General features: G+C 38.7%; 3 protein-coding genes across 3 annotated transcripts; 2 read left to right on the forward strand and 1 right to left on the reverse strand.

The window, feature by feature from the left end:
• Positions 1-902: 902 nt before the first annotated feature.
• On the reverse strand, positions 903-11,174 carry gpr31 (G protein-coupled receptor 31). Its single transcript, XM_053614913.1, has 3 exons — positions 11,149-11,174; positions 8,893-9,042; positions 903-6,814 (listed from the first exon to the last, which is right to left on the reverse strand). Exons 1-3 carry the CDS (start codon positions 11,172-11,174, stop codon positions 5,647-5,649), a joined length of 1,344 nt encoding a protein of 447 aa, XP_053470888.1. The 3' UTR covers positions 903-5,646.
• On the forward strand, positions 8,880-13,674 carry si:ch211-140l13.3 (uncharacterized). Its single transcript, XM_053614314.1, has 4 exons — positions 8,880-9,032; positions 10,426-12,381; positions 13,052-13,172; positions 13,418-13,674. Exons 2-4 carry the CDS (start codon positions 11,346-11,348, stop codon positions 13,581-13,583), a joined length of 1,323 nt encoding a protein of 440 aa, XP_053470289.1. The 5' UTR covers positions 8,880-9,032; positions 10,426-11,345; the 3' UTR covers positions 13,584-13,674.
• Positions 13,675-15,158: 1,484 nt separating this feature from the next.
• On the forward strand, positions 15,159-27,423 carry LOC128601607 (centromere protein J-like). Its single transcript, XM_053614914.1, has 9 exons — positions 15,159-15,362; positions 18,300-18,360; positions 19,381-19,469; positions 20,906-21,040; positions 22,657-22,746; positions 22,834-22,974; positions 25,154-25,238; positions 25,327-25,447; positions 25,805-27,423. Exons 1-9 carry the CDS (start codon positions 15,159-15,161, stop codon positions 25,992-25,994), a joined length of 1,116 nt encoding a protein of 371 aa, XP_053470889.1. The 3' UTR covers positions 25,995-27,423.
• The last annotated feature ends 145 nt before the right edge of the window (positions 27,424-27,568 follow it).

Raw genomic sequence — 27,568 nt, forward strand, 5'->3', positions numbered from 1 at the left:
GTTTAATTCATATTTACTGAAGGAGTCTCCAGTGTCAGCACATTGTAACAGGAACTGAGTTTTCCGACACGGGAAAGTCTTCAGGATAGAGGATGTTACGCTTTTTTGTTTCTTGGTAACAGCTCTTTTTTTTTTCTTTTTTTTTGTGAGCGTGAAAAATGTTTATAGCTGCTATAGCATAAGCGATAACAGGAACAATGTTGTTTCACAGACGTTCAACAACATTAAATCTAACTATAAATCGATTTTTAAAAAGTATAGTAAAAAAAAGTAAATAATAATTAACTTTGAGGTCGTAGCGGTAACTCTGATTATACACGTTGTCAACTATTTTCTCAGAAATTAATTAATTCATCTCAATGCTTTGTATGGTTTTATTGTACAAACCACCCCAAAAGATTTTCGATAAATATGAAAAGAAGACAAAAGCCAAGCTCTAAGCTAGTGGCCTTGGCTACTGTTTTACAGAATATAATACTTACTTTGATGTTAACTAACTTGTTAACTAACACACTAAAGTATAATAACTTTAATAATACCTGTTAGCCTAACATTAACCAGTATAATAACTGTTAGCCTAAAGATAGCTATCTTCATTTTGTTTGGTTTTGGTTATAGGGGACAACACATTAGCTAGCTTGTTAGACAACCTGGCTAGCTACTACTCAATTAGCTACTGTTAGCAATGCTAACTATTTAACTACTTAGCTGGAACTAACTTAGTGCTATATAAAAAAAAGAAAGACAAATTCCTCCGTGCTTAAGGGTGAAAATAGCTGCTGTGTGGTAAATGCTAGGTTCTAACAGACACGCTTATTTTATTAGCACTCATGTCAGTGTAAGGCTTAAAGCAAATCCACAGGCACACGTACAGAAGAACAGGAAGTACAACAAGATATAATTATTAAACACAAGGCTCATGACATGATTCCAGACATAGTCAATAAAAGCTAATGGTTATAAATAGAGGCTAATGAGTCCAAACATATGAGTGTTGACACAAGAGACTTACAGCCATAACCCAGAGGAGCAGCAGTTCAACTCCTGCCTTCAGCTACACTTTGGTTCATGCCTATTATAAAAGCCTATAAACGTCAGCTGTGAAACAATTTTACACAGGTCATTTTGAATCAAAAAACAGATTTCGCCTGTAATACATCAACAATACGATCGCAACCCTTAATTAGAGTAATACCGTCGTCTTTTAAGAGCAAGACTTCCTGACAGATTTAAAGCTGGTGAATTTAGAAAACATTACAGAAGGATGTAAAAGATTGTATCATTAGGATATATTGCAGTGTGTGTGTGTGTGTGTGTGTGTGTGTGTGTGTGTGTGTGTGTAACTGAATAACAGTTTACTTGAACCCTGGCATGTGATAGCCTTAATGTTTGATACCATGATAGTGTATGCCACATGCTAATTTGGTTAGATTATGACACATCACGACTCTCTCTCTCTCTCTCTCTCTCTCTCTCTCTCTCTCTCTCTCTCTCTCTCTATATATATATATATATATAAACATGGCCAAAGAGAATACAACTTTCTGCACATTTTAATTCATAAAACATGTAATAGTATAGTATTGGACATCATTGCTATCAGCATTATTATTTATAAACATAATAAGTGGGGTGTGCTGTATAGGAAAATAATCAATGACGAGGTGGTGTGACGAAGCGGAGTTACTGTTGCCATTTTGAAGTGGATTATTTTCCAGTAACTGCACACCCTGAAGTGGTTCCCAGGCGGACTAGTGGCTAGCATGCGCCGCTCTCACCGCTGTGGTCCGGGTTCGATTCTCTGTCAGGGAACCGACCGCAGCCACTGGAGGGTGCCAGTGCTCTCCAAGTGTTGGTCCCAAGTCTGGAAAATGGGAAAAAAAACAACCTCGTGCCAGAATCTAAATATGTGGTCAAGTGATCTGCTGTGGCGATCCTGAATGGGAGTAGCCGAAAGAGGGAAAAAAAAAACTGAGAATGATAAGAATGATCACAAATCAATTCAAAACATCTATAACGTAGGTTCGAGTGATATAAGAATCGAAGACGTCTGTTCTACCAGATGCAAAGAAGAAGAAGAACCGAGAGAGAGAGTGAGGGCGAAAGGCGGGGTGATAAGCAATGCTCAAAACAACACATTCCAAGAACACAAAACAATTCTGCCCTGGTGCAGAAACATCATAACACAGACTAGAGACCTTCAGAATTGAGACACAGCGACCAAGCTACGAAACTTTATCAATCCACAGGAAGTTATCACGTATGTTATTGCAGCTATAAACAGTTCTTCCCTCACCAGACTCACTTTTTTCTCTCTCTCGACGTTAACAATGCATCTTTTAATATCACAAAGAAACTGCATGACAAAGCGCAACCTCCTCCATCCTAAAGACTTTCCTAACACTGGAGACTCCTTCCATAGCTGGTAAATAAATGTCTCAGTACGTCAACGATTACATACGTTTTTAAAAAATTGGTGCATGTGGAGCGTCCGCCATACAAGTCTTAGTCACCATACGTACACTGGCTCTAGTGCATTAATATAAACCTATGATTCGTAGCTGCAGTATTAATCATTAATTCATTAATCAACACCTTTTGAACAATTTAGAGTCAAAAATTCACATGGCTGTAATATTCAATTCAATTCAGTTTTATTTGTGTAGCGCTTTTAACAACGGACATTGTCTCAAAGCAGCTTTACAGAAACATATCAATTCAGGATATAGATTTTAAATGTATGAATTTGTCCCTAACGAGCAATATATAATATAAAAAGCTCTGTGCGTGTGCGTGTGTGCGTGTGTGCGTGTATCACTAAAGTAGAAACTAAAGTGTGCAAGTTTTGGAATGATTTATCTGAGAGCCCTAAATAGAGAGCGTTCTCGTGTGAGCACTTGCTGGACTGAATTTTATTTTCCTACATGAAGAGGCTTGTTGTAAATTACCCAACACCGACTCAGTTACTGGGAAAAAGCGCCATACGGAATCAGATCTTGGCACAAGAAATGAGTTTAAACGTACAGAAAAATAGCAACATGTTTGTTTTTTTCAAAGGAATAATCATGAATCATAATTCTTTTGCACAAATTACAAGACACTACTGCACATCTTTTTTTCTTTCTTTCTTTTATTTATTGCTGTGACACAGTGCTTAATGATTAGGTGTCACTTATTTCACAAACCACTTCCTGTCACTAGGGTTATGAGGTAATGGGGTGACTGAATTAGCATGAGGAAATTTGTAAATGCACACGAGTCCTTTTCCCATGATTATAAAGTCAAATTAGGTTTGTCTTCTTTCTCTTTCAGGACTAATGCTGTCCCCAGCTTTCCTAACCCAGTACCAGGCTTATTCACTCTCACAGCGTCCTGAAACAGGTGCTGATGGTGTGCTAGATTGCAGGAAGTGTGTTTCCAACACGGTTATTATTAGAGCTGGAGTGGAGCAGGAAGTCCCAGCTTGTGCTCCTCAACGAACACAGTGCGCTGGTAGGCTCTGACCGTCACCGCTGAATAAATCTTACTAACATTTTTACACACTTCTTAATTTTCCAAACAGTCCCGAGACTCATCATCCCAAACTCGTCTCCTGTATGAGAACATCTGCAGCTAGGGGTCAATTCGAGGTTCAAAATGACAACATTCTTCCTTCTGAAAAAGTTGAATACCGGCTATCACTAAAGGGTTAAGCAGATATGTTCAAATCTGCTGTCCTACTGTCCTGCCTGAAGCCAAACCTTACGGTGACAGTTTATTATAAGGAACAAGGGGTTAAACAAGGTCTTATTTGTTTCATAAAGCTCCAACCGGACCTCTGTAAAATATTCATTGACTATTTTTACCTTTCTTAGCTATTATTTATTAATTACTCTTTATTTATCAGTCTATTAGTCTATTAGTTAAGTCTTTATTCGTAGTCTTGACAAGAAGTCTGTTATCTAAAAATAACTGCATTAATATTTGTGATAAAACTCTTGTGTTGTGTCAAGTGATCGCAATTTATCGCAAAGGTATTCCTTTTCAGTCCCTAATTAGTGATAACTAAAACTCTATTCAGAACATGGAATAAAAATGATATCATTAGTGAATTATTCAGCTCTTAAAGCTGTAAAATGCAGTGACTTGATGCTGCTTAGAACCTGAAGGTCTAACATGGAGACTTTAGGTCTAACATGGAGACTGTTTATTGCGCGTTATCGCAATACAGGTCATGATGTATATAAAATTTTTAAAAAAGCCCTAATAGATAGTGAATAAACCTTTTACGAGTGTCTAAAGTGAGCTTTATTAAGCCGACAGGACCTTTATAAACCCCTTACGTCTGTTCCTTAAAATGAAGTGTTACCATTTTGAGATTTATTTTAACTTTCTGTGGATTTTAGGGAATTTCCGGAGCTAATTCGTAGAATTGCTACCTAAGCTAATTAACTAGGCTTTTTTTTTTCCTGTGTTAAAAAATAAGGGCTGTACTGAGAGTTGACAGCTTAAGTCCGAAGGTCATGTCGGTATACATACAGGGAAAGTTATGCGCTCTTCAGAATCGGGTTCTGCACCTGCTTAAGTCGATTTTCTTTGGTTCTAGAAACATCCCCTGACTGATTTGCGAGATTGTTCTTGCGCAGAAGCGTTCGAGATCTTTCAATAGCATCGTGACCACCACCTTTAAGCACAAGCACCAGGAGAAAAAAAAAATCAGGGATAGAAAATATGGACTAAAGACTCTTTTTTTCCTGACTGTTAAATGTAATGCGCTGTAATATAAACCGAAGGTATGAACGAGAAGGTGGCAAGCGTTGAATTCAATCTAATAGTTGTCTAGTATATTGGCAATATGAATATGAATTGCATGAATAGTTCTAGTCGTAGTATGATATATAAAATAGCACTCGATCCAGCACGCCGTATTATTTTTATATCATGCTCTGACTGCACACAGCTCAATGAAGCGACGAGATATTAAATCGAGGTCATGAGGTTGTGTGCGATGGATGGAGGGTATTTTATCACGCATGCAGTCACCGAGACACACCTTTATTTTCCACAAACTCCTTCCTGCACATAAATCTTTCTGAGTAGCACTTAGTAAGTCCTGAGGTCTGAAATGCAATGTACACAGTTTCATTAACTCCTCACTACATGTGCGTAACTCTACTCTGAATACAGCTCTTACGTTTTTAAACCTAAGAGTACCCTTAAACTCTGCTGTGTGAACACATCACAGATCTGAGGGGTTTTTTTTTGTTGTTTTTTTGTTTTTTACATTTCAACCACATTTCATTAAAAAAAAAAAAAAAACACCTCTCTGATAAACAACAACAACAACAAAAAAAAACCCCAGCATGTTTAATGAGAATAAAACTGTGAAATCTAAAGGTCTTATAGCACATGATCTACGATGTGGTGCATGTCACTGTATAAATAAAAAAAAAACAAATCAGTAAAACAGTACAATTAACAACAGAACTAACCAATAACGCTTTTTTTTGTCGTTGTTTTTACTCAAATGTAAAATAACCGATTAAAATCATCACAGTTTAAAATCGTGTCAATGACACTCTTGAATTTTTGGATGTTTGTTCAAAGCTTTAGGTTTTTAATGTTATTACATTCACTCATTTGTGCGTTTGTGCTCATGATGATGTTTCAGTGATGTTCTGCATGGTGTCCTTTCATCAGAAAAGGCAGATACGTGGATATATACACGCGTTTGAACTTGGTACTGCTCAGACAGTAGACGATCGGGTCCAGGAGGCAATCCAGATACGAGAGGCACATGAGGCCATCGTAGACCTGAACCGCGATTTCTTCTGCGCTCGGTTGATTTTTTTCTCTGACTACCAACAGCACCAGCCTTGAAATAGCAGACGGCCAAAAGCAGAAAGCAAACACCGAGACGACCAGAGTGACCAGGAATACCGCTCTTCTCAGCTTGGTCCTGTCGCCGACCGTCTTCTCCTTCAGCCTGTTCGTGATCCTTATGGTGCAGTAGACCAGGACGATAGACGAGATGAGAACCGGTGTGAAAAACACGAGCTCTCTGAAGGTATCAGTGGTGGCGTTGTCTGCGAAAACGCTGCTGGTCTCCTCGCCCGTCTCGTTGTTGTTGCAGCACTCAAACGTGGTCAGCAAGGACGGGATGGTCAGAGGCATGAGCAAAACCCAGACCAGAACGGAGATGAGAACGGATCTTTTCCGAATCTTCAAGGGGTTCTTTATCCCGGGATGGACCACACTCAAGTAACGGTTGATGGAAATAATAGTCAGGAAAGCGATGCTGGCTCCTCGGTTCAAAAAAAGCATAAAGAGGACTGATTTACAAACGGTGTTGTTGTTACTCCGTCTCTCTCCACGCTGAAAGTAGTACGCCCTGACTGGCAAGCAAATAAGGAGCAGGATATCCGCCAGGACGAGATTGAACAGAAAAATGTTGTTGCTTTTAGATTTCCAGAATTGGAGTTTAAAAATGAAGAGGTAGATCACAGTGAGGTTCAGAGGAAGTGCCAGGATAAACTCAATTATCATCACCGAGAAGTAGAACTTGTACAGGTCCTTACTTCCAGCTGTACAGTTGTCACTCGCGTGGTACTCCATTAGTGTTATTATTGTTGTTTTTATTATTATTATTATTATTATTATTATTATTATTATCCTTTGCTTAGTAAATCCACTGTCTTGGGAGTTGAAAGAGTTCAATTTCAGCAGCGCACAAGAAAAAAAACTGCTAGAAGGCAAAAAAGTCTTTTTTGCATGCTTCTGAGATCCTGATACATACTGCTTAGTCTTCCCCGAGCTGTACTCCGAGGTAAGAGTGCTTCAGTGAGTCTGCACCACCGCTTAAAGTTGCTCAGACTTGTTGCCAGAGCACTTCCCATGCCTGAGGAGGCACGTCACAACAGGCTCAAGAGTTACGCAGTCACTCAGCAGGAGAATAACCAAGAGCAAACACAATTGGGGGGGGGAGGAAGTCATCAGGCCCTTGGGCTGCTAGTCAGCGTCCCAGATTTGTGACCATTTAATTTATCTTCCTTCAGCCGGTTCTCTGGGGTTTTCCACTGCAGAGTAAGATCTGATGATGTGTTTACGGTTGTGCAATAAAGATTACATGGAAACATAATGTCGTTTGCATGCTGTTAACACCTCAATTCTCACGCACATGAAGCATAGAGTCCCCCCCCCCCCAATCTGAGTAGATTTGTCGTTCTTTTACTATTTATAGCTTTGTGATTTTACTATGACGTAACGCAAGGCTGAGTACATTTCTTGGAAACGGAGCACTTCCAAACAAGTCTGAGCCTGTTTTCAACTTAAAAAGAATGATAGACGTGCATTTATTTCACCAATGTTTTTATTAACAGGTTGAATTCCTGAATCATAAATTTAATAAATCTTCTGCTCGATTTCCAAAAGAGTTCATACTATGATAAAAAAATATATATACACTACCAGTCAAAAGTTTAGACTCGCTCATTCTTTATTTTGATTTATTATTTCCACATTTTAGAATAATAATAAAGTCATCAAAACTCTGGAATAAAACAAATGGAGCTATGGGAATTATGTCATGATAAAAAAATCCCAAATAAATCAAAAATATTTTAATATTTTATCATCTTCAAAGTCGACGCCCTTTTCACCTAGAATTTCCAGAAATGTATTCTTGGCGTTTTCTCGAGCGATTTCTTGAGGAATTTCCCCGAGATGCTTTTTAAACAGTATTAAAGGAGTTCACACCGACGCCGGACTCTTATCTCCTGCTTTTCGGAAATATTTCTCTCCGAGTCGTCCGTTTAAATAAAGATTTATTTTGTAAATATGATGTTCGTTTTCTAATGAAAGAAACGAATACGTCGACACGATTATATTTTTGTCTACGACGCCGATTTCACACGTTTAATCACACACCTTCAGATCAAAAGCTTTTTAACATCACGAGAAACATTTCAGTCGGGTGTCCACAAACTTTTGACTGGTAGTGTGTCTTGAACCGCGAACATCAGACTTAAAGAAAATCTTTAAAAAAATTACAAAAAAAATGTAATGACAAAAAATCTTTAAAATAAATAATAATAATAATAATAATAATAATAATAATAATAATAATAATAATATTTTCAAACCTCTTGAATGTCCAAAGTGTCCTGTTTCCCTCTCATTTTTAGGTTTTTAGGTTTAATATGATTTACTGTAGATATCAAAGTCACAGTTAAGCAAAATGATGACCAAATTCTGAGATCTATCTATCTATCTATCTATCTATCTATCTATCTATCTATCTATCTATCTATTTAACTTTTTTTTCTCAAAAAAAAATCCCTGCTTACCTTACTTATTATTTTCGTATTTATTTATTCAATTTATGGCTTTCGAATAATGTTTAGAAATGTTTATTTTTAGATTTTTAGAATTTCTATAACATTTCTATTCATTATGTACGTGCTTTGTCGTCGTCCCCCCCCCGTATATGTATACATACATATACATATAAAAAAAAAAGTGGAGGAGCTGTGATATAGTGTCCTTCAAATGGAAAAATCGTGATGAAATGCCCTCATGGCTGCCCCATGTGCGAGAAAACAAGTTGAAGTGCCTACTAACGGTGTTGTTCTCGTGGAGAATATGTGACCCAGTGCCCTAAAGGCTTTCCTACATGTGATGAAACATGCTGAAGTGCCCTGTAATTTGATCCCATCATCCCTCTCATTCTGTTTACAGTTTAAACACTGCCTGCAGCTATTTATAGCCATTTCAGAAAACTCACATCTATGATAATAAAAAATGCTTACCCCCCACACACCCCCCCCCTCCACCCCACACACACCCCCAGGAGCTACTGCTGATCTTGGGATAAGTTGTAAGTAGTAATTCTTTTTTTTTTTTTCCTTTTCAGACCACACGTCTCTACAGGCGGTCAGTACAGAGCAGAGATGTTTATCTCCTATTAAAGAGGAGTCGTGTGGGCCGGGGGAGGAATCCTGTACAGTCAGTCCTTTTGGAGTCCGGAGAAAAGTCCCAGCGAATCCCGAGGAAAGGTGACGATCACTAAAACGCAGGAGATACACAGCACATACATTTCAGGAGAGATTGACAATGAGTTAATCTCTAATTCTGTCCAGCTCCAAAAAACATACCCCCTGAAAAAAGAGTTCATACTATAATAAAAGTATTAAACTGAGAACATCAGACTGCTAGAAAAAATAAATGACAGAAATGTATTTTTAAACCCATAATATCTGTTGAATGCCCCAAGTGTCCTGTTTCCCCTTCTCTGCACTGATATTTATATCATTTATTGTAGATTTCTTTGGATTTTATGGCATTTACAATCAATGTTCTGATTGCTAGTTAAGCTCTAATTCTTCCCAACTCACAAAAACATACTGTACATTGGCCATAGGTGTGAATGAGTGTGTGAATGAGTGTGTGAACGTGTATGATGCCCTGTGATTCCCAGGATGTATTCCCAACTCACAGCCAGTGATCCCACCCAGGGACAGGCTCCAGATTCACCTCCACCCACACCAGGATAAATCGCTTACTGAAGACGAAGGAATGAATTTAATTCAGTTTCAATGTGATAAACAAATTTCAATTTCTTTCTTTTTTTTTTTTTCTCTCTCAGTCAAGGCGATTAATGACCGCTGTGTCTATGCATCTGATATCTTAACTATCTTAACGTGTATCTTCGAAAAGAATCAGAAAATATTTTGAGGCTAATATATTTTTTTTTTTCCATTCGCCAAAATTTATAGAAAACAGAAAAAGAAAGAAACTAGGTAGTTCAATTAAGGCTTCAAGACCAAAAAAAGAGGATTTGTTGACAAACAGTATTAAAATGCATAGTTTCCCTGAATAGGTCGTTCACCAAGGTCCTAAAATGCTCATGAAAAACTTCTGCACTGACTGCCCCAGCCATGTGGGAAAACCACACACCACACCAGAACAACACGTAACGCATTCATTTATAACTGGTCTTTGGGATCACGCATAAAACTGACCATATCTACACTTCCTATTTCTTTCCCCTTTCATGGTTTTTGCGCCAACTTCCCACTACTTTGTGTGATCCTTCTTCAAATCTACATGTACTGACGGGAGTGGTTTTATGTGCACAATGCTTAAATGATGTGATCTTGTGCAGCTTGGGTCTAATTATGCTTAAAAACAGGCACGAAGAGTTAAGTACACCTGACCCTTTCACAGTGCACCCGTGACCATCTCATTAACGTTTCCTTCGGTCCACAGAACAAGTGGTTTTTCTGACAATTCAGACAATTCAACAAACATGAAAAAAATGTGCTTTGTTTCTTGTGCACGTGTTCGCATTGTTTAATTTTTTACTCATTTATAACTATTTCATACATGTATTGGGGGTGATTTTGTGAAACCATGATGTTATTCAGGATATTTTGTTCTGTGACCCAGGCCTATTCGTCCAGGACTCAAAGAGACGGAGAAGACTTTTGATGATTTTGTTGAAGAGCAGCTCAAATTGGATAAAGAGGTTATAAAAAAGGATGAGCAGGTAAATTTTTATTTTTTTATTTTTTTTTTTTTTACAAGAGCTGTAATTGTTGTCGTGTATAACACAAACGTCTGGTTATGCTGTGTTACAAGTGTAACATCCAAAGGAAACCTCCACCTTGAAACACATTCATTATGTTTATATTGAAATATTTGTGATGTGTTTAGCGACTCTGGTGCTAATTTGGTGGTCAGTACAGTATTTTCATTATTCCTGTGAGAAGTTTAGTGTGTAATAGGAGAAAAAAATGTCAGCAATCTCATACATACAGTATGTGATAATGATCATGTTTCACTGATCTTAAAAACAACACGGCAAGGGCTTTTTTTTTGTTTTTCTTATTCACCATTTTCCAGTAGCAACATCATTTTAATGAGAAATCCAGTGTAGGAGTAGTGGAGACGTTAGTGCAAATGCTGTGCTCAAATTCCCAGAATGCAATGCAGCTAGGTATATGAGAGTGAGTTACAGCAGAGACTCGGCTTGACTAGATGACGAGAGCGACGGTGTTGACGTTGGTATTAGCGTGAAAGTGGAAGCTTTGGAAGCTGACCTGTTTGAGCAAAGAGTACAGACTACAGGACTAAAGCGCCGCTGCATCGCTCTCGTAAAGCAAAGGCTACACTCTAAGCAGGTAGTCAAACGGCATTGTGGGTAGGATGTAGCAAACTGAGAAAATAAATGATGAAAGAAATTTGAACTAAAACAAAAGTCAGCTTTATGACATAACAGATCTTGGACACCATTGAAGATCACATGTTAATTATAAAGATTAGCATGTTGGTTGTTCAGGGTGGATTTTTCCTTTGATAAGTTTGATATGTTGGAAGACTGGTGGAAGGTCATAGTTTATTATCCTTTACTGCAGCTCAGAACAGCCGAGAAAAAGAATTTCCTGCGTAAAGGTGATGGAAGGTCTAGAGTCGGTCAAATTAAAGACAACATCCAGAAAATCCAACCTGCCTCCAAGATCACGACGTCCACACAGCTTCAGAGACCCTCAACAGCATCTGCTCTCCAGCACAGTGACAAAATCAGATGGACGAACAGTAGCCCTCATATTCAACAGAGCAGCAGCCCAGCTCTGCAGAATCTGCTGTTAATGAGAAAAGATAAAGCGAAGTGCTCTGACCAGAGATCTGGCCAGGAGAACCTACTGAGGAACATCCATCCTGCACACGAGTGCACATTTCTAGCTTTGGATCATGATAAACATTCTTCTCAAAAAAATGAAGAACGTCCAAAGCAGCCAAATCAAATCAGAAGTACCACGTTGCAAGATGGATGCATTATGCTTTCTGGTAGAAAAGTTGCTCCTAAGATCCATCTTCCTGAAGAAAGAGTTGGCTTCAAGAAGGTAAACGATCGCATTGTTAGAGTGTGTGATCTGGACGAAGCCAGCACCAAGGCGCTAAGCTTGACTACTGAAATAAAGCAGCTGTTGCTCCATAGCTCTTCTGGTGACAGCACTGCTGCTGAGGATGATCCCAAACCCCCAAACCCTCCTAATCACTTAAGAATAAACTCAGATCAGAATCTGGATCTATCCGACGAGGACTACGCTAGTGACGCTCCGAGTGACGTTAGTCCAAGTGAATGTCCACGAGCTCCACATTTCTTCCATGAACTTTCTAGTTCATCTGGATCTGATGACGGGAGCGACTCTGAGCTACAGCAGCTTTGTTGGTCTGAACCTCACAAACCCTCAAGAACTCCAAAAGAGACCAGCGGTGAGGGTACACCCCCCGGTGCCAGTAACTCGGACCTCCTCGCTAGGATTTTCCCTCAAGTGAAATCTACAGGAAAAAACAAAACGAACAACGATCTCTGGGAGAAAACTCAGCACTCCATGAATGGTGAGGATTGACATTTTTTCGAAACATTCTTCTACCACGGCACGGTTGAATTCTCAATTCGGATTGGTCAGGAGGTGATTCATTTTCTAACACCAGCAGCTCAGACAGTAGTGCGGCTGCAGATCACAGCCATTAACGTGCTTTGTTTATAGTATAACGCACTTGTTCTATCAGTTGTGTAGTGACAGTGACGTTTTCAAACAGAGATGTTTATCAAGCATTTATGGAAGGAGTCTCCAGCGTCAGCAGTCACTGTAATGTGATGTTGTGTTTTCTGACGGAGAACGTTGAAGTTTTTGTTTAATTATTATTTTTTAAAATGAACATCAAGGCAGAGAATAAAGTAATAAATAAAGTAATAAAGCTGAAGGAATGAACAGGAACTTACCTTTTTTTTTCCCGGAACATTCCACAACATTAAAAATGTAACTATAAACAGATAAAAAGCATGAAATTTTGTTCTTTAATCAGTTTAAAAATTGTTTGCGTTGACAGTTTGCGGCGTTACAAGGGAAAGTGCTTAGCAGTAGCTCTGCTTCATAACGCCGCCTTGCCAGTGATTATTTTCCTATTTACACCACTTTTTCATTTACAGTTGTTATATTCTTTGCATAACAGACAGCACTAGCTATGATCGATGTGAATTAAAATTCACCTATCTGCTTTTCAGGAGGTGATCCAGTGAAGAAAGTACAGGAAAATTCTGGGTCGGATATCAGAGATGGAACGAGCAATGACCTGATGATGGACAAGATGAAAACGGAGCAGGATAAAGCGCTGAATTTCCTCAGGTTGTGTATAATAACTCAGGTTCCTGGTGGGCTTTTCATGAGGAGGCCGGTTTCAGGAGACTGGATGAGATTGGCAGATGATAATGAATCTGAATCCAGGATGTTAGCATGCTGGGTGTCTACAGTTTCATGAGATACTCCATATTATCAGATTATTTACATCCTGGAGTGGTAATTCTTGTATTTTTTCTCTCGCTTTGTAATCACTCGCATTAATTATTACGTGTCATTTTTTATTTGTACAGATCTGAAATGGACCGCTTTTCTAATAACGACAAAGACAGCATACAAAACTGCAGCTCTTCAGAGCACACACCTCAGGAGGTCACACGGCACCTTAATGAGGCTGAGGTAAAACCAGGATCTGTTCATTCCTTAGTAATAGTGAGCATGATTTCTTCAAGATCCTGAATGTTTCCTTTAACCCAGATCCATAAAGGTCATTGTGTCACAGTGTTCGGAAAGTGCGTATACACAGCCGTGTAGATAGCAGATCGGACTGATTCTCATGCATGTGGACAGCTATGTTTACACTAAACATTATACTTATGGTGGGGTGTTTGAGGTTGACACTAATCTGAACCAAGAGATTAATCAAGAGCACTGAATATCTGGTTCAGGTGTGTTGGAAAGTAGTAAGAGCAAAAACGTGAACCATCATGGTTTCCAATCACAGCTTTGATACACAGTTCATTCTTCCATTCATCTTCAGTAAGCGCTTTATCCCGGTCAGGGTGGCGGTGGATCCGGAGTCTATCTCGGGAACGCTGGGTATGAGGTGGGAATACATCCTGGATGAGATGAGAATACATCCAGGGCACCATGCACACACACACAGCTAGCGGTAGGTTAGAGTCCACCTACTGGCAGGTTTTTGCGAGAAAACAGGCGAACCCAGAAACAAATCATGTGCGAAAACTCTGTACAGAGAGTAACACAAGCTAGGGATCGAACCACAGAACTCTGTAGCCGTCAGCAACATGACGAATCGGTGGTTAAGGCTTTGGGCTACTGATGGGAAGGTCATGATTTCAAATCCCAGTATCTCCAAACTGCCATGGATGGGAGTTCTTGAGCAGCAGCCTTAACCCTCAACTGCTCAGCTGTAGTCTATCCACCAAAAGAGTCAAATTTAAAACGCTACCACATGCTATTGATTTCAACTGAGCTGCCAAACATCATCAAAAGTTCAGGAAAAGTCCATTTTATTCCAACGAGTGCAGCCAATCAATCAGACGAAGACTTTGCTAAGCTTTACGAAGGCTCTTGAGGCGCTATAACCCAAGATATGGAGGGAACGTTCGTAAGGGTTTAGCTAACATCACTAAATAAATAAAAAAAAACACTTCGAGGTGTGCTGGTATAGAAAAATAGTCAACGACGTGATTAAGCATAGTTACTGTTACCACTACAAAGTTAATTGCATGCAATTCCTCATATTGCACAGCAATTTGTCAATACTAACATTTTTTTATTGTTTGTTAAACAAGTACACATCCTACTTTTTAACCATTTGTAGCTACATTAAATGTTGTGGAACAGCTATGAACCAAGTTAGTTCCAGTTAGCACTTACTGTAGTCTATAGCGGTTGTTCGTTCCGCCGCACAAGTCCTTGTATGTAAACTGTTACTATAGAAACAATAATCTGTTTATATTAATGAGTGCATTAATATAAACCTGTTATTTGCTTGACATCTGACCAATCAGAATGAAGAATGTTCTAGCCTTGTGGTGGTATAATATTTAGTACAGTCTATGTTGGTGCATCTAGAAGATGGCAGCTCAGGAAGTGACCGGTTATTGGTTGTTCCGGGAATGTTAATCCAGAATCATGTCCTGAAATCATTTTCACATTCAGACATTTCACTTTATAAGACATTTGAATAGGTGTGTATCCTGGTGCCTGTGCTAAACTGTGGTGTGTTTATATATATATATATATATATATATATATATATATATATATATATATATATATATATGTATGAAGGATTTCAGACAGCAAATCCAGTTTCTGAAAGAGCAGCTGAAGAGAAAGGAGTGCGAGTGGTGGCAGGCTCACAGCGAGCTGCAGAGTCGCGTCGATGCCCTGACCAGGGAGAACAAGGCGTTGATGAGTCAGTGTGACGTTCAGGTTAGACCTCAGAGCTCCGGCAGAGCCACACCTCATCCTGATGCTCGAAACCTGGTGAGCAGCCTCACACATTACACACCTGCTAGCACTCTTATACAGAGCGAAACTGGAGCCGGATATGAGTCACTCAGCTGTTTCTTTCTCTTTTATTTTTGATTGATTTTAGAGTGGTTTTTATTTCGTTTTTAGAATTGAAATCCACATATCTGAAATCCACACAGTGCCTGGAGTCTGAAACAGGAAGTGTGGTCTAATATGTCGAAGGGGAAATCTATGTGAAGATTAAATCAGCACTGGAATGGAAAACTTCATTTACAGTTGAGCGAATAAAGTGCGGACAAAATGACAAAGGAAAATTTATTTCTAGCAGGCGTCACATTCGTTCCTTCTATATCACAGAATTTCAGTTAAACGCTACGATGTTAATAATAATCAACCAAAAAATGAAAATCATATCAGTTCATGTGTAATTTATTTATACAGTATTCGATTCTTAAGGCGACGATTCAATATTTGATGATACCATTAAAATACGATGTTTGATATGATTGATTTCAAAGTATCAGAGTTACAGGCAAAATCACCAGCCTACTTACTAGCCTGTTTACACATCAGTTTAAAAATATAAATACGTTTTCTTTTACACACCGTATCTGTTTTTTTTTCTTCTTCTCAATAATAATCAACGTATGATCAGTTGTAATAGACAGTAATCGATTAGTGATCATTATGTATTATAATAATAATCAGTAATAATAGAGTTATGATTGTTGCCTCAATTTATTTCAATTTTAATCACTGCCTTTTAACTTCATGCATCAAGCTGTTATACCCCTTCATATAATTTCTACACACACACACACACACACACTCTGTGTCTTTATAACAGCTTCTGTCATTCAATGAACAGGTTGTGGATCCTCTCAGTTGTAATATACTTATATAATATACACGTTATTTATGATATATCCAGTGGTAGCTGGTGATGATATTAGAAAGGAGATTAAAGTCTAATAGAAACTAGGGAAAAAAAATGTTTTTAGACTTTTGCGTCGGACGTTTGGATGGATACCAGAGGCTCTGAGAATAGCAGAATAGTCTAGAGAGCAACAGAAGTGAACGGAAATGTATTGTGTTAAGTTACAGGAATGTTCTTGAGTGGTTTGGGGGTGATTTAAACCGTATATTTTTCTACAAATGGACATTGTGTGAAAGGGTTAATGCTCATGAAACATCAGTGCTATTAAAGTGCCACTGGTGTTTCTTATAGAGAGGAAGTGTCGAGCATATTGTACAAGCTGTTTACATTTACCAGAATTCATCATTTAGCAACCGTATTCTTCCGTCCAGGCTGGTGGAAGAAGTAATAGCTGGATTTAACCTGATCATCAGGATGTAAACAGCAGTGGGGAAGAAGAGACTTGTGCAATTTCCCTTTTAGCCCCGCGTTTGACGTCTCATCTAGAAACTCATATAGAGTACTGCGCAAAAGTCTTCGGCATGTGTAAAGAAATGGTCTGAAGAAAAAAAGAACACAAAAATAGTATGTTAAAAAAAAAAGCTAAGCAAGTGAAATTGTCTTGAATGTATTCAAATTTATGTTGTATTTCTTGTTATAAGGTTACAGTCAACCAAATATCACATTATTAAACCTATTTCTAGACACTCTAGACAAGCTTTACATTTTCTTATGCAGATAACTTGCTTCTTTCTAGAATTAGATGCTTAAAATTAGCACAGTTATCTGCCGAAAGATTATTTCAAGCTGGAAATAGGTTTCGAAATAGGTTAAATAATAATATCTTTGGTTTATGACAATCTTATAATAGGAAATACTAGATAAATCTGACTATATTTTCACTTGCTAAGATTAAAAAATCGTTTTCTTTGCAATGCAGTACATTTATATTTACATTTATGGCATTTGGCAGACGCCCTTATCTAGAGCGACTTACATTTATCTCATTTTTTTTTTACCCAACTGAGCAGTTGAGGGTTAAGGGCCTTGCTCGAGGGCCCAACAGTCGCCCAATAGTAGCAGCTTGGTAGTGCTGGGATTTGAACTCACGACCTTCTGATCAGTTTTGTTCACTTAAATACAGTTTGATCTGTTACATAATATGGTCTTTACTTACATATGTTTTTCCTGTCAATTTTATTTTCAGCATGTTTTGTGGGGGGACATTTTTAAATCTAAAAATGGCTATTTTATGCTGATGGAATAATGCAAAACATATCAAATAAATGTAAAAAAAAAAAAATGCACAAAAAAGCCTAGGACTTTTGCACAGTCCTGTATTTCTCAGGTTCACTACACTCGGGCTTGTTGTTAACTGCTTTTGCGCATTTCCACATAATAGTATGAAATCAGCTGCACATAAAACTATGTGTATATATAGACAACATCAGCGGAGCGATCGTGTTTACAAAAATAGGAATTACAGAACGGCACGTTTGCTGCTTTTGAGACGTAAACACATCAGCGACATGTGATACGCATGTGATATGGGCATGTGGAACAACACTGTCGTGCCCTTGAAATTCTACTTCCTCAGCGAGATAAACACTCAGGCCCTGATTTACTGAGATCTTAAATAGGCAAATGCAGCCCGACGCAAATCGGAGTTACTGTGATCACTCTGAAGTTGATAGTTGTCCTATAACCGCATGCCATGAAGTGTTTTATTCTGCTTATACATCTGTGAAACAATTCCTGTTCTCACTTACGTTATGGCAGCTATAAACAGTCTGTCCCTCGCCACCTGTCATAAGTGAGTCATTAAAACAGTTTCATCACTGACACATGACCGTCATCCGGTTCCATTATGTAATATTCATTATTCATTCATTATACAAATAAATGTTCAGACTACATTACAAAATGACACTACACAATAAAAACCTCAAAACAAAGTATTCAATCACACAATGATGTTCTTTGTCATGTCATAAGTATTAAGGTTTTCTTCTATTATAATTTTTTAAAATCAGACAAGAACACGCTCTGTTACCAGTTCCCAGGAAAAGAACAAACAGAAAATTTCATCCACAAGTAAGTCGGTTTTATTTGATTATTTCCTGTTTACTTCCTGGTTTCTTCATCCCTGCTCCATCTCCACCCAGACAACACCTTGTGCGTCATGTCTAGTTTGTCACAACCTTTTGTATTGTTGTAATCCTTAACAGTCAACACAATCAACTCTGCTGAGTGCAGTTTTTATTTTTCTTCGGTAAAACACACAGGTTTCAAAAATGTTGACACCCTCACAATTGATATTTAGTGACGCCAAATCTCCCCTGGAGAGAATAACATAACCGAGTTCCTTCCTGTAGTAAATTCTAATAAATTCATATACACCTTATAGAGGATTCTCAATACTCCTCCATGCAGATCATTTCAAGCTTTTCGCATGCTTAGGTTTGTGCATGTAGAAGTCCTCTTCAGTTCAGACCACAGGTTTTAATAGGGTTCAAATCCAGAGACTGAAACGATGATTACCAAACAAGGATTTGGGCTTCTACAATCGTTTCTATTTTGATTTGGATGTGTGTTTGGCTCATTATCTTGTTTAATGGTAAATCTACAGCCCCTGTGTGAGTGCACACTGCCGTTTCTGTCTGCTGCTTCTCGGATAGAAAAGATATACTGTAGGGTGTGGTCAGTGACAGCAACAGTTCCTGGAGACTAACAGCATACAAATAGATGGCTTTATGGATGAAAATTTGCTTGTTTGTTTGTGTGTGTGTATATATGTGTGTGTGTGTTGTGTGGGTGGGTGTCTGTGGGACTTGCGGGGGGTGCCATTATTTGTTTGCCATACTTTTCCTTTTTTAGAAGAAAGGTATGTAGTACAGTATTTCCTGCAGTTGCTGTAGTGGAGAATTTCATTCATTATTCATAAAGTTTATTTTATATAATATTTTTTTCCACATGATCTTAAAAGCTAACTATTTTGAAGTCGCGTGTTCCTGGTTTTCCATGAGTCTGCTCGAACGGTGGAAACAGAGACACGCCTGATCAGATTTCAGTTGTGTATGTATGCTTTATATGACATCTATTTTTTTTTAAAAGGACGAGGCTCGTCTAATTCAAGGACTTCCACAGCGTCTCAGAGCCCGGATGACAGTGACACAATCCCATACAGTGAGTACGGCGAAAAGGTACGTCCATCAACCTCACTCTGAACAATTGTGTCTCACTATTTTATGTCTGTTTCTATAGCAACTACTTACACAGAGACTGACTAATAACAAACTTATTAAAAAAGAAACGTGTTATATAACAAAGACAAATGTAGAATTGTTGATACGGTGAAAGTTTTCTGTGAGGAGAAATTTACTTAACATTAATGTAAGGAGTCTCCAGTGTCAGTGATTTGTTACAGTCAGTCAGTACGTTTACATGGACAACTATATTCCGATATTAACCCGATTAAGACAATATCCTGATTAAGAAACTAGCATGTAAACGGTGATTATTGATGACCTTAATTTGATTAAAGTCATACTCGAAGTAAACACAAATGGAATTAAGACGTGTGGAGTATTCCTGTTTTAATCGCGTTGTCGATGTGTATTACAGACATGTACACACCTTAATCACACTATTAACGTCGTGTGGAAGTTTTTTTTGCGACAGGACACGTACACACACGGCAGCGCTCAACCGTTTGACGGCAAACAAGAGAGCACGGCTGCGTCCCAAACCGTGTGCTTGCCTACTATATAGTAGGCGTAATACATGTAATTCTATATACTATATAGTAGGTAAGTATGCGGTTTGGGACGCAGCCCACGGCTTCAAGCAGTCATCTATTTGCACGTACTGCATGACAAATAATTAACCGCACTGGAAGCTTTCGTAAAATTAAAAATAAAACACCCAAAACTGTATACGGTCCCATAACGAAGACTGACTGTATGTCGATACGTGAAATTCTGGAGGGAACGTCGGACGGCGTGGCGTGGGGACGTAATGACGCGTGCCGTTAATCCATCTATGTTCTATAACACGTAAAACCTGAACATGAAAGGAGTATTCTAAAAGCGACTCATGTAAACACCTTAATCAGAATATTGCCTTATTCAGAATAAGGTCCATAATTAGATTACTGCTGTCCATGTAAACGTAAGCTTTCCACTCTGGGAAGACAGAGGAGTTTTTGTACTCTTTGGTTTCTCCGTAACACTCAGAAAAATTTTCTGTCTTATTAACATTAAGAGATAACGAAGGGACAACTGTTTATAGCTGCTATAATGTAAGCAATAACAAGAACTTATTAACATATTAACAAACATTCCACGGTGGTAAACTATAAATGGATGTAACTAGAAAAAACACTATAAAATGGTTGTAACTATTAAACTACTATAAAAAAATCTACTATGGAATCTGCTGTGGTGTAAGAGGAATAAAACTCTATACTCCATGCTGTTATAGGAAAAATGCCAACTTCATTGCACCACCCTGTCATTGATTATTTTCCTATAATTGTGGTTTATTCCTTATATATAGTGTTTGAAATATCAAGTTGAACTGTGTATAAAGCGTAATGAGTATTTGCTCAGAAGCTTCAGTGTTTTAACTCTTTGCTCAGGGCTCATGCAGGTCCGCGGAGAAACAGAATGGGGTCGAGAGAAGGAATTCAGTGCCAAAAGGACTGCAGAATACATTGAAACCTGGGAAATCTGTATCATCCGAGTCTGATTATGGATCGACAGACATGACCGAGGTTTGGTCTACATCTGATTTTTTACTCTTGATGAGACTGAGACAGCACTTCTTCAGTACGAAGCGCTGTAGCGACAGCAACAGCGTTTGTTTACGTACTGTACAGAAATGATACATTTCCTGGCAAAAGTCCCCCGATTATACGTAAAGCTTAATCGACTGATGTGCGATAGTATAGCTGATATTCAGTATAGCGGACTTGTTCAAGTGTCCAACGTTTGTGTTTTGGAAATCACATTTCAAGACACTCGTTTCCACACCTGGAAAAAAAAAAATGATGACCGTACGGAAATGTTCTATGAAAAAACATGAATATTCCATTGTGATGTTCGAGACACGAATGTGCTGTAAGTCTTCAGAAATGTACTTATTCTCACGTCGTTTCACGTTTTCCTTTTTAGCAATACTGGACAAGTTTAAAAATGTTTTAAAAGATCCCTCTGCAAAACGTCTTCTGGAGAAGGTGGAACTGTTTAGAATTGTCGTCTTTGTTGGGGATACAAGTTGTACATCATGCTTAGGAGTATCAAACTGTACCGTTCCTTCTGGCTGAGGTGGTACCCTAGAGAAGAGGCGAATGCCAACCCCTGTACTTGTGTTCGTGACGGAAGACCAGGGTAGTTCGATATTTGGGTTTCATTTTTGCTCTAGATGAGCGTGTGTGTGTGAAAATCGAGTATTTCTTCCTTTCCTTTAGCGCCACCACGGTCCAGCCCCTTTGTTACAAACATCCACTTCGAATACCCTTGTCTTATGTCTTGTGGGTTTGTGTCCTTCAGTGTACCATGCAAATAGATAAAACAGAAAAACCTAGCAAACTCTTATACGAAAGTATTGTTGTGGACTAGCTAGGCATTTCCTCTTCACACTGGTCACCCCTGGGCTCATCTCGGGGTTGTAACACCCTGAAAAGTACAACTTTGAGACATTTTGTATGTATCTTCTATCTGCGATGACGTGTTGTACCTTTAAAACGTTACTGTAAAAGGTATTTAAGGTAAATATCTATAATGTATACATTTCCAAGCGACAGATACAAGGTACAGAATATAAAGGTATAACTCCAGTATAAGGAAAAGTACATTGCGACATTTTAAATTTCCATATTGATAATTTACAAGCACTGAAACATTTAAACATTTTATTATTATGTCACTAATAAAGTATATGTGTAACATAAGTGACTAAAAAACAAAGGTTTATTCCTTTCACTAGTAGGAATGCTAGCTTGTTTAGCAGAGGTCGATGGCTCGGGAGATGTGTGTCATGCTGTGTGTCAGGATAGAGGAAAGATTAAAATAACATGTACACTCAATTTCAATGTGGTTTGTATGACTGTGAGTCCCAGGAACATTTCAAAATAGTAGTACACAAAATGTGTCCTCGTAGTCAGAGAGATACTTCTGATATTAATTTGTAAAATAACTGAATAAAACCGAAGACGTGATTGTGAGTTTCTCTCACGACCCCTAGTTTAGAAAGCCCTGTTTTGAAACGTTTAATTAAACAGCGTCTCCAGAAAGGTAAGCGTCTCCACGAGCTGTGTTGTATCTATTATGATATTCTCTGCAGTTTAATGGAGTTGTATTTACTATATCAAGATCTGTTCGATTTCAGGATTCGCTCAATTCTGAGATGAAGAATTCCAGCACTCAAGGAGCCGGTAAAGTTGTAGTTAGAGAGGAAACTCGATATCCAGACGGTAAGGTAAGGAGAACCTTTCCTCATTGTAATGATACTCTACTATTAAATCCAAGTCAATTTTTTTCCCCCCCTGATGATTTGATCCTGCAGGTAGAACAGCTCCTGTCAGATGGGTCACGTGTTATTGTTTTCCGCAACGGAACTAGAAAGGAGATCGGCGCGGATCAGAAATCAACCACGGTCACGTTTTGCAATGGAGATGTCAAGCGCGTTCTACCTGATGGGACCATGGTATGTACAGAAGGGTATAAGTGAAACTCAGGTGCAGATAATTGTTACTTCCCACCTCTGATTTGAGTAATCAAGGTCAGCGTGATATTCGACAGATTCTGAAAGCTTGATTTGATTTGATTTGATTAATTAGACAAAAATGTAGTGAAATACACTCATTTATCAAGGAAAGCACAGTAAAGTTAAAAGCTTGTTTCCATTGTGGTCCTTGATGTAAAGAACAAACTTCACTCCGAGTCACAGGTTACGCTTTGGCATTGTTTACTAAAACACAAAGCTACAATAAGTTTCCACATTTGCAAAAATTTACACTCACAATTTAACATCCACCCAATACACAACACAAATTCCAATAACCAACTTTTGACTTTCGGACTACTGTAAAACCAACCAAATTTGAAATACTTTTAATATCCAGAGGCCACTCATTCCACACTTGAGCCCCTGAGTGTTTGAAAGATCTACGACCAGACATAGTTTAAAAATGATATAATGTAATATCCATGACACGTTGTGTAGTATTATAAAAATGTCTCTCACTTACCCTAGAGAAATATGTATTAAAATATATAGGCGCTCTTTTAATTTTTAGTTTAAAATATGCTACTCGGCTTTCTATGGGTAACCAGTCGGGATGTCTAAAATGGGATACATCAACATGCGTAAAACTATTAAGACCTCTGCGTCGTGTGTTTTCTTTTGACCAAATCAATATGCGGACGGCGACTGGGCCGACTCTTCGTTTATCCCGGCAAAAAGACAACACCGTCTCAAACGACGCGTGCTCTCGCCCTCAACATTTCTGTAAAAATAAATTAGAAGTCCATTGCAATCGACACGTGCCTCAAGTTCACGGATGATGCGTAAAACTAATCATAACCTTAATTAAAGTAAAAAGAGGAAAATAATCAATCATACATGGGAAATAATGCACTGACTATGATTTAGAAAAAGAATGTTAGTTTAAAAGTCATTTTTAAGGCAAAGATGAAATTAGATTTATCAGAGCTAAATACAATCCTACCTCTCCCATGAAAACACGTTGCGGAAAGGGAAGACGAGGTGCAAAGACGGGAAGTTAACATTTACCTGCTGCAGTCAGAAAATTAAAGGGGAAGATGCACACATCCAGACAGTCACTTCAGATATACATTTCCTTTTGTGTAATTCTATATATTAAATTTACTGCAATGGATTGGCACCCTGTCCAGGGTGTACCCCGCCTTGTGCCCGATGCTCCCTGGGATAGGCTCCAGGTTCCCCGTGACCCTGAAGGAAGGATAAGCGGTATAGAAGATGGATGGATGGATATATATATATTAAATATGGGCGCACGGTGGCTTAGTGGTTAGCACGTTCGCCTCACACCTCCAGGGTCCGGAGTTCGATATTCCCGCCATGTGTGTGCGGAGTTTGCATGTTCTCCCCGTGCTGCGGGGGTTTCCTCTGGGTACTCCGGTTTCCTCCCCCAGTCTAAAGACATGCATGGTAGGCTGATTGGCATGTCCAAAGTGTCCATAGTGTATGAATGGGTGTGTGAGTGTGTATGTGATTGTGCCCTGTCCAGGGTGTACCCCGCCTTGTGCCCGATGCTCCCTGGGATTGGCTCCAGGTTCCCCCGCGACCCTGAAGAAGGAGTAAGCGGTAGAAGATGGATGGATGGATGGATGGATATATTAAATGTATAGAATACTTTCCATACCTGTTACACTAGCACCACATCAATCATTGTCAAGGACATATCCAAGATAATTAAGAGTAGTTCTGCTTGATATTACACAACCCCCTAGCTTCATGCACTCGAATGCTGCTCTTGTCTTGTCTGTGAATCAGAATGAAAAGTTGTTTATGCCATCCAGATTTGTGAAATGCTACCAAAGTGCTGCCTAAGCACATGTTGAATTGAGAAATGCCTAAACAAGCCCACATGTCTACAGACTGACACCCTGGAGTGCTTTTCAGATTTCGTTTTGCTCTGTCATTTATATCACACTTTAAGCGTAAATGTTTTTTAATGTCGCGTTCAGCGTCACTGATCTCCCTGTAATAGATTTTGGAAGTGCTGAAATAAACATTGTAACGGAGGTTCCTCATTATAAACACGTCCCTTTACATTACACTGGCCTTGAATGTTTCCCTGAATGCTCAGGCTGATGATTCAGTGTGTTTGTGCTCGCAGGTGTACTATTATTGTGATACCCAGACGACTCACTCCACTTACCCGTCTGGCTTGGAGGTTCTGCAGTTCCCAAATAAGCAAAGAGGTTGAGCAAATAACACTCTAACACGTTTCTGGTTTTCTAATAGGCTGCTTTTATGACAGCGTCTTAAAAAGGTCTGGTGTTTCTGCAGAGAAGCGCCATCCTGATGGTACGCGAGAAATCCTTTTCCCCGATGGTACTGTCAAGACCTTGTACCCTGACGGCCGACAGCAAAGCTTCTTCCCTGATGGAACTGTTGTCAAGTTATCAAAGTAAGACGTCATATAGGGGTGTGTATGGGACTAATCCCATTCCCATTCCCATCCCAATTCCATTTTATAATCCCATTCCTGTCGCCTCCCAAAGGGTTTCTGATCATTCCCACCCACTCCTACAGGAACTTCTGACAAGTCCCATAAAAGATTTCGACCAATCCCTCAGAACGTTTGACCAAATCCCATTGTTTTTTTTTTGACCAATCCCGCCCACTCCCACAAACCTGTTTTTAAGCCAGATTTTATTGTCTAAACCAACACACTGTTTTTTTCTACTAACTTATTTGACTCTGTGGTGTAAAGTGAAGCACACTGACTTCTTTTTCTTTTTTATTATTTCTTTACTGTCTACAGAAATGGAGAGAAAACAGTAGAGTTCACAAACGGCCAACGTGAGATCCACACGTCGCAGTACAAGCAGAGGATTTACCCTGATGGAACTGTTAAAACTGTCTATTTAAATGGAAGGCAAGAGACTAAATACTCATCTGGCAGGATTCGCATTAAGAACAATGAAGACGTTATTATGATGGACAGAAAGTGAAAGATGTGTCGATGGGAAACCCATTGCTGTGTTTTATACAGGAAGGTTGATATGTACAGTCGTCTTCATAAATATTGGCACCCTTCAAGAGAATGGGCAAAATATATTATTTAAAACAACAACAACAACAATTACAAGTACTATCATTTCATCATAATGTCTTCTCTTGAAAACATCTGTGGCAGAAAAATTCACACCGCTAAAGGATTAAATGCAAACACATTGTCATCCTTTGAAGTCGAATTTCAAAATGCACTCTGGAAATACACGCTCGTTTACACCGAGGGGCAATTAAAGTAGGTGATCCGTTTACTGGTTTGTTTTTAGGAGGAAACCGGAGAACCCGGAGGAAACCCACACAGACAAGAGCTGTGAGGCGTCCAGACTACCTTCTTCATGACAATAAAAATAACAATAGAGTAAAACTACACGGCATCCCTGAATGTTTGAGCTCAGAATATCACTCCTTGCATGATATACACATTATTTATTCATTTTTGCTTATTTTAATGCAGGGTGACAATAATTCTGGTCAAAGACGAGGAAATATGCCAGAAAGATTTGTTTAATTGACATTTTTTAAATACATTTATTTTATTTATTTAACATTTAATGTTAGAATTGAACCATTCTTCTGAATGACAGTTTTTATTCTCCATAAATTATTATTATTATTTTTTTTTGTCCCTGTGAATGCCTTCATAAGTCCATGAGGCAATAATATAAGAATGGAATGATATCAGGTCATATTTATGCTCATTATTAACAACCTGTGGTCATAAAAAAGATACATCTCATCTCATATGCATCAAATTATTATTAGAGAACAATAAGTGCTCAGATGTTGTTTTTGGGTGGATCACGAACCTCGAACACAGCGATCTGTCCTGTGTTTTAACTCTGTGTAAATAAATTTCACATCATAGTCATGATGAGACTCATGTTGCACCACGCGGCTTATTATTCATGAGAGTGTGACCCGGACGTCTGACTGATTCAGTATTCAGCCAAGGACTTGTGACCTTCTTGGCCTTACAGTATTTTCAGCACAGAGATATGAGGTATGAGATGTAAATCATAATCTTGAGTAAAATATTTTCTTCTAAAGGTTGGACATAGTCATAACAAAGAGGCGAATTCATTTTTGATAGCAGCACCACCGTCTTAGTTCCTCCACGTCTCTCAGTGGACATGAGAGGACGTTGAGAGAGACTTATGAGCTGTTTCATGAGCGCATGCACCTCGTGCACTATTGTCCTTACATCGAGTGTGTCCTACAAGGCTTTCTGTATGACCTTGAAATGAAATGTCAGTATGAAATCCCGAACGCGATGAGCTGGTAGAGACCTGTCATGCGTTCTCGGTCTCATGAGAACATTGGGGGCTTTTGTGAGTATTTATGGATGTGAATAGTAGGTCATGTAGGTAGAAGATGGCTTGGAAGTGAGGCGAGTTCCTAGTCGTCTGACTCGGACCAATGACGTGGCACTCCATACGTTTTTTTGGTTGCTGTCTTGGAATTTGAACGTGATGTCCTCTCAAGACTTAAACAATTGGACTGATGTTTATATTCA

This window comes from Ictalurus furcatus, chromosome 25 (genome assembly GCF_023375685.1).
Source record: "Ictalurus furcatus strain D&B chromosome 25, Billie_1.0, whole genome shotgun sequence".
Lineage (NCBI taxonomy): Eukaryota > Metazoa > Chordata > Actinopteri > Siluriformes > Ictaluridae > Ictalurus > Ictalurus furcatus.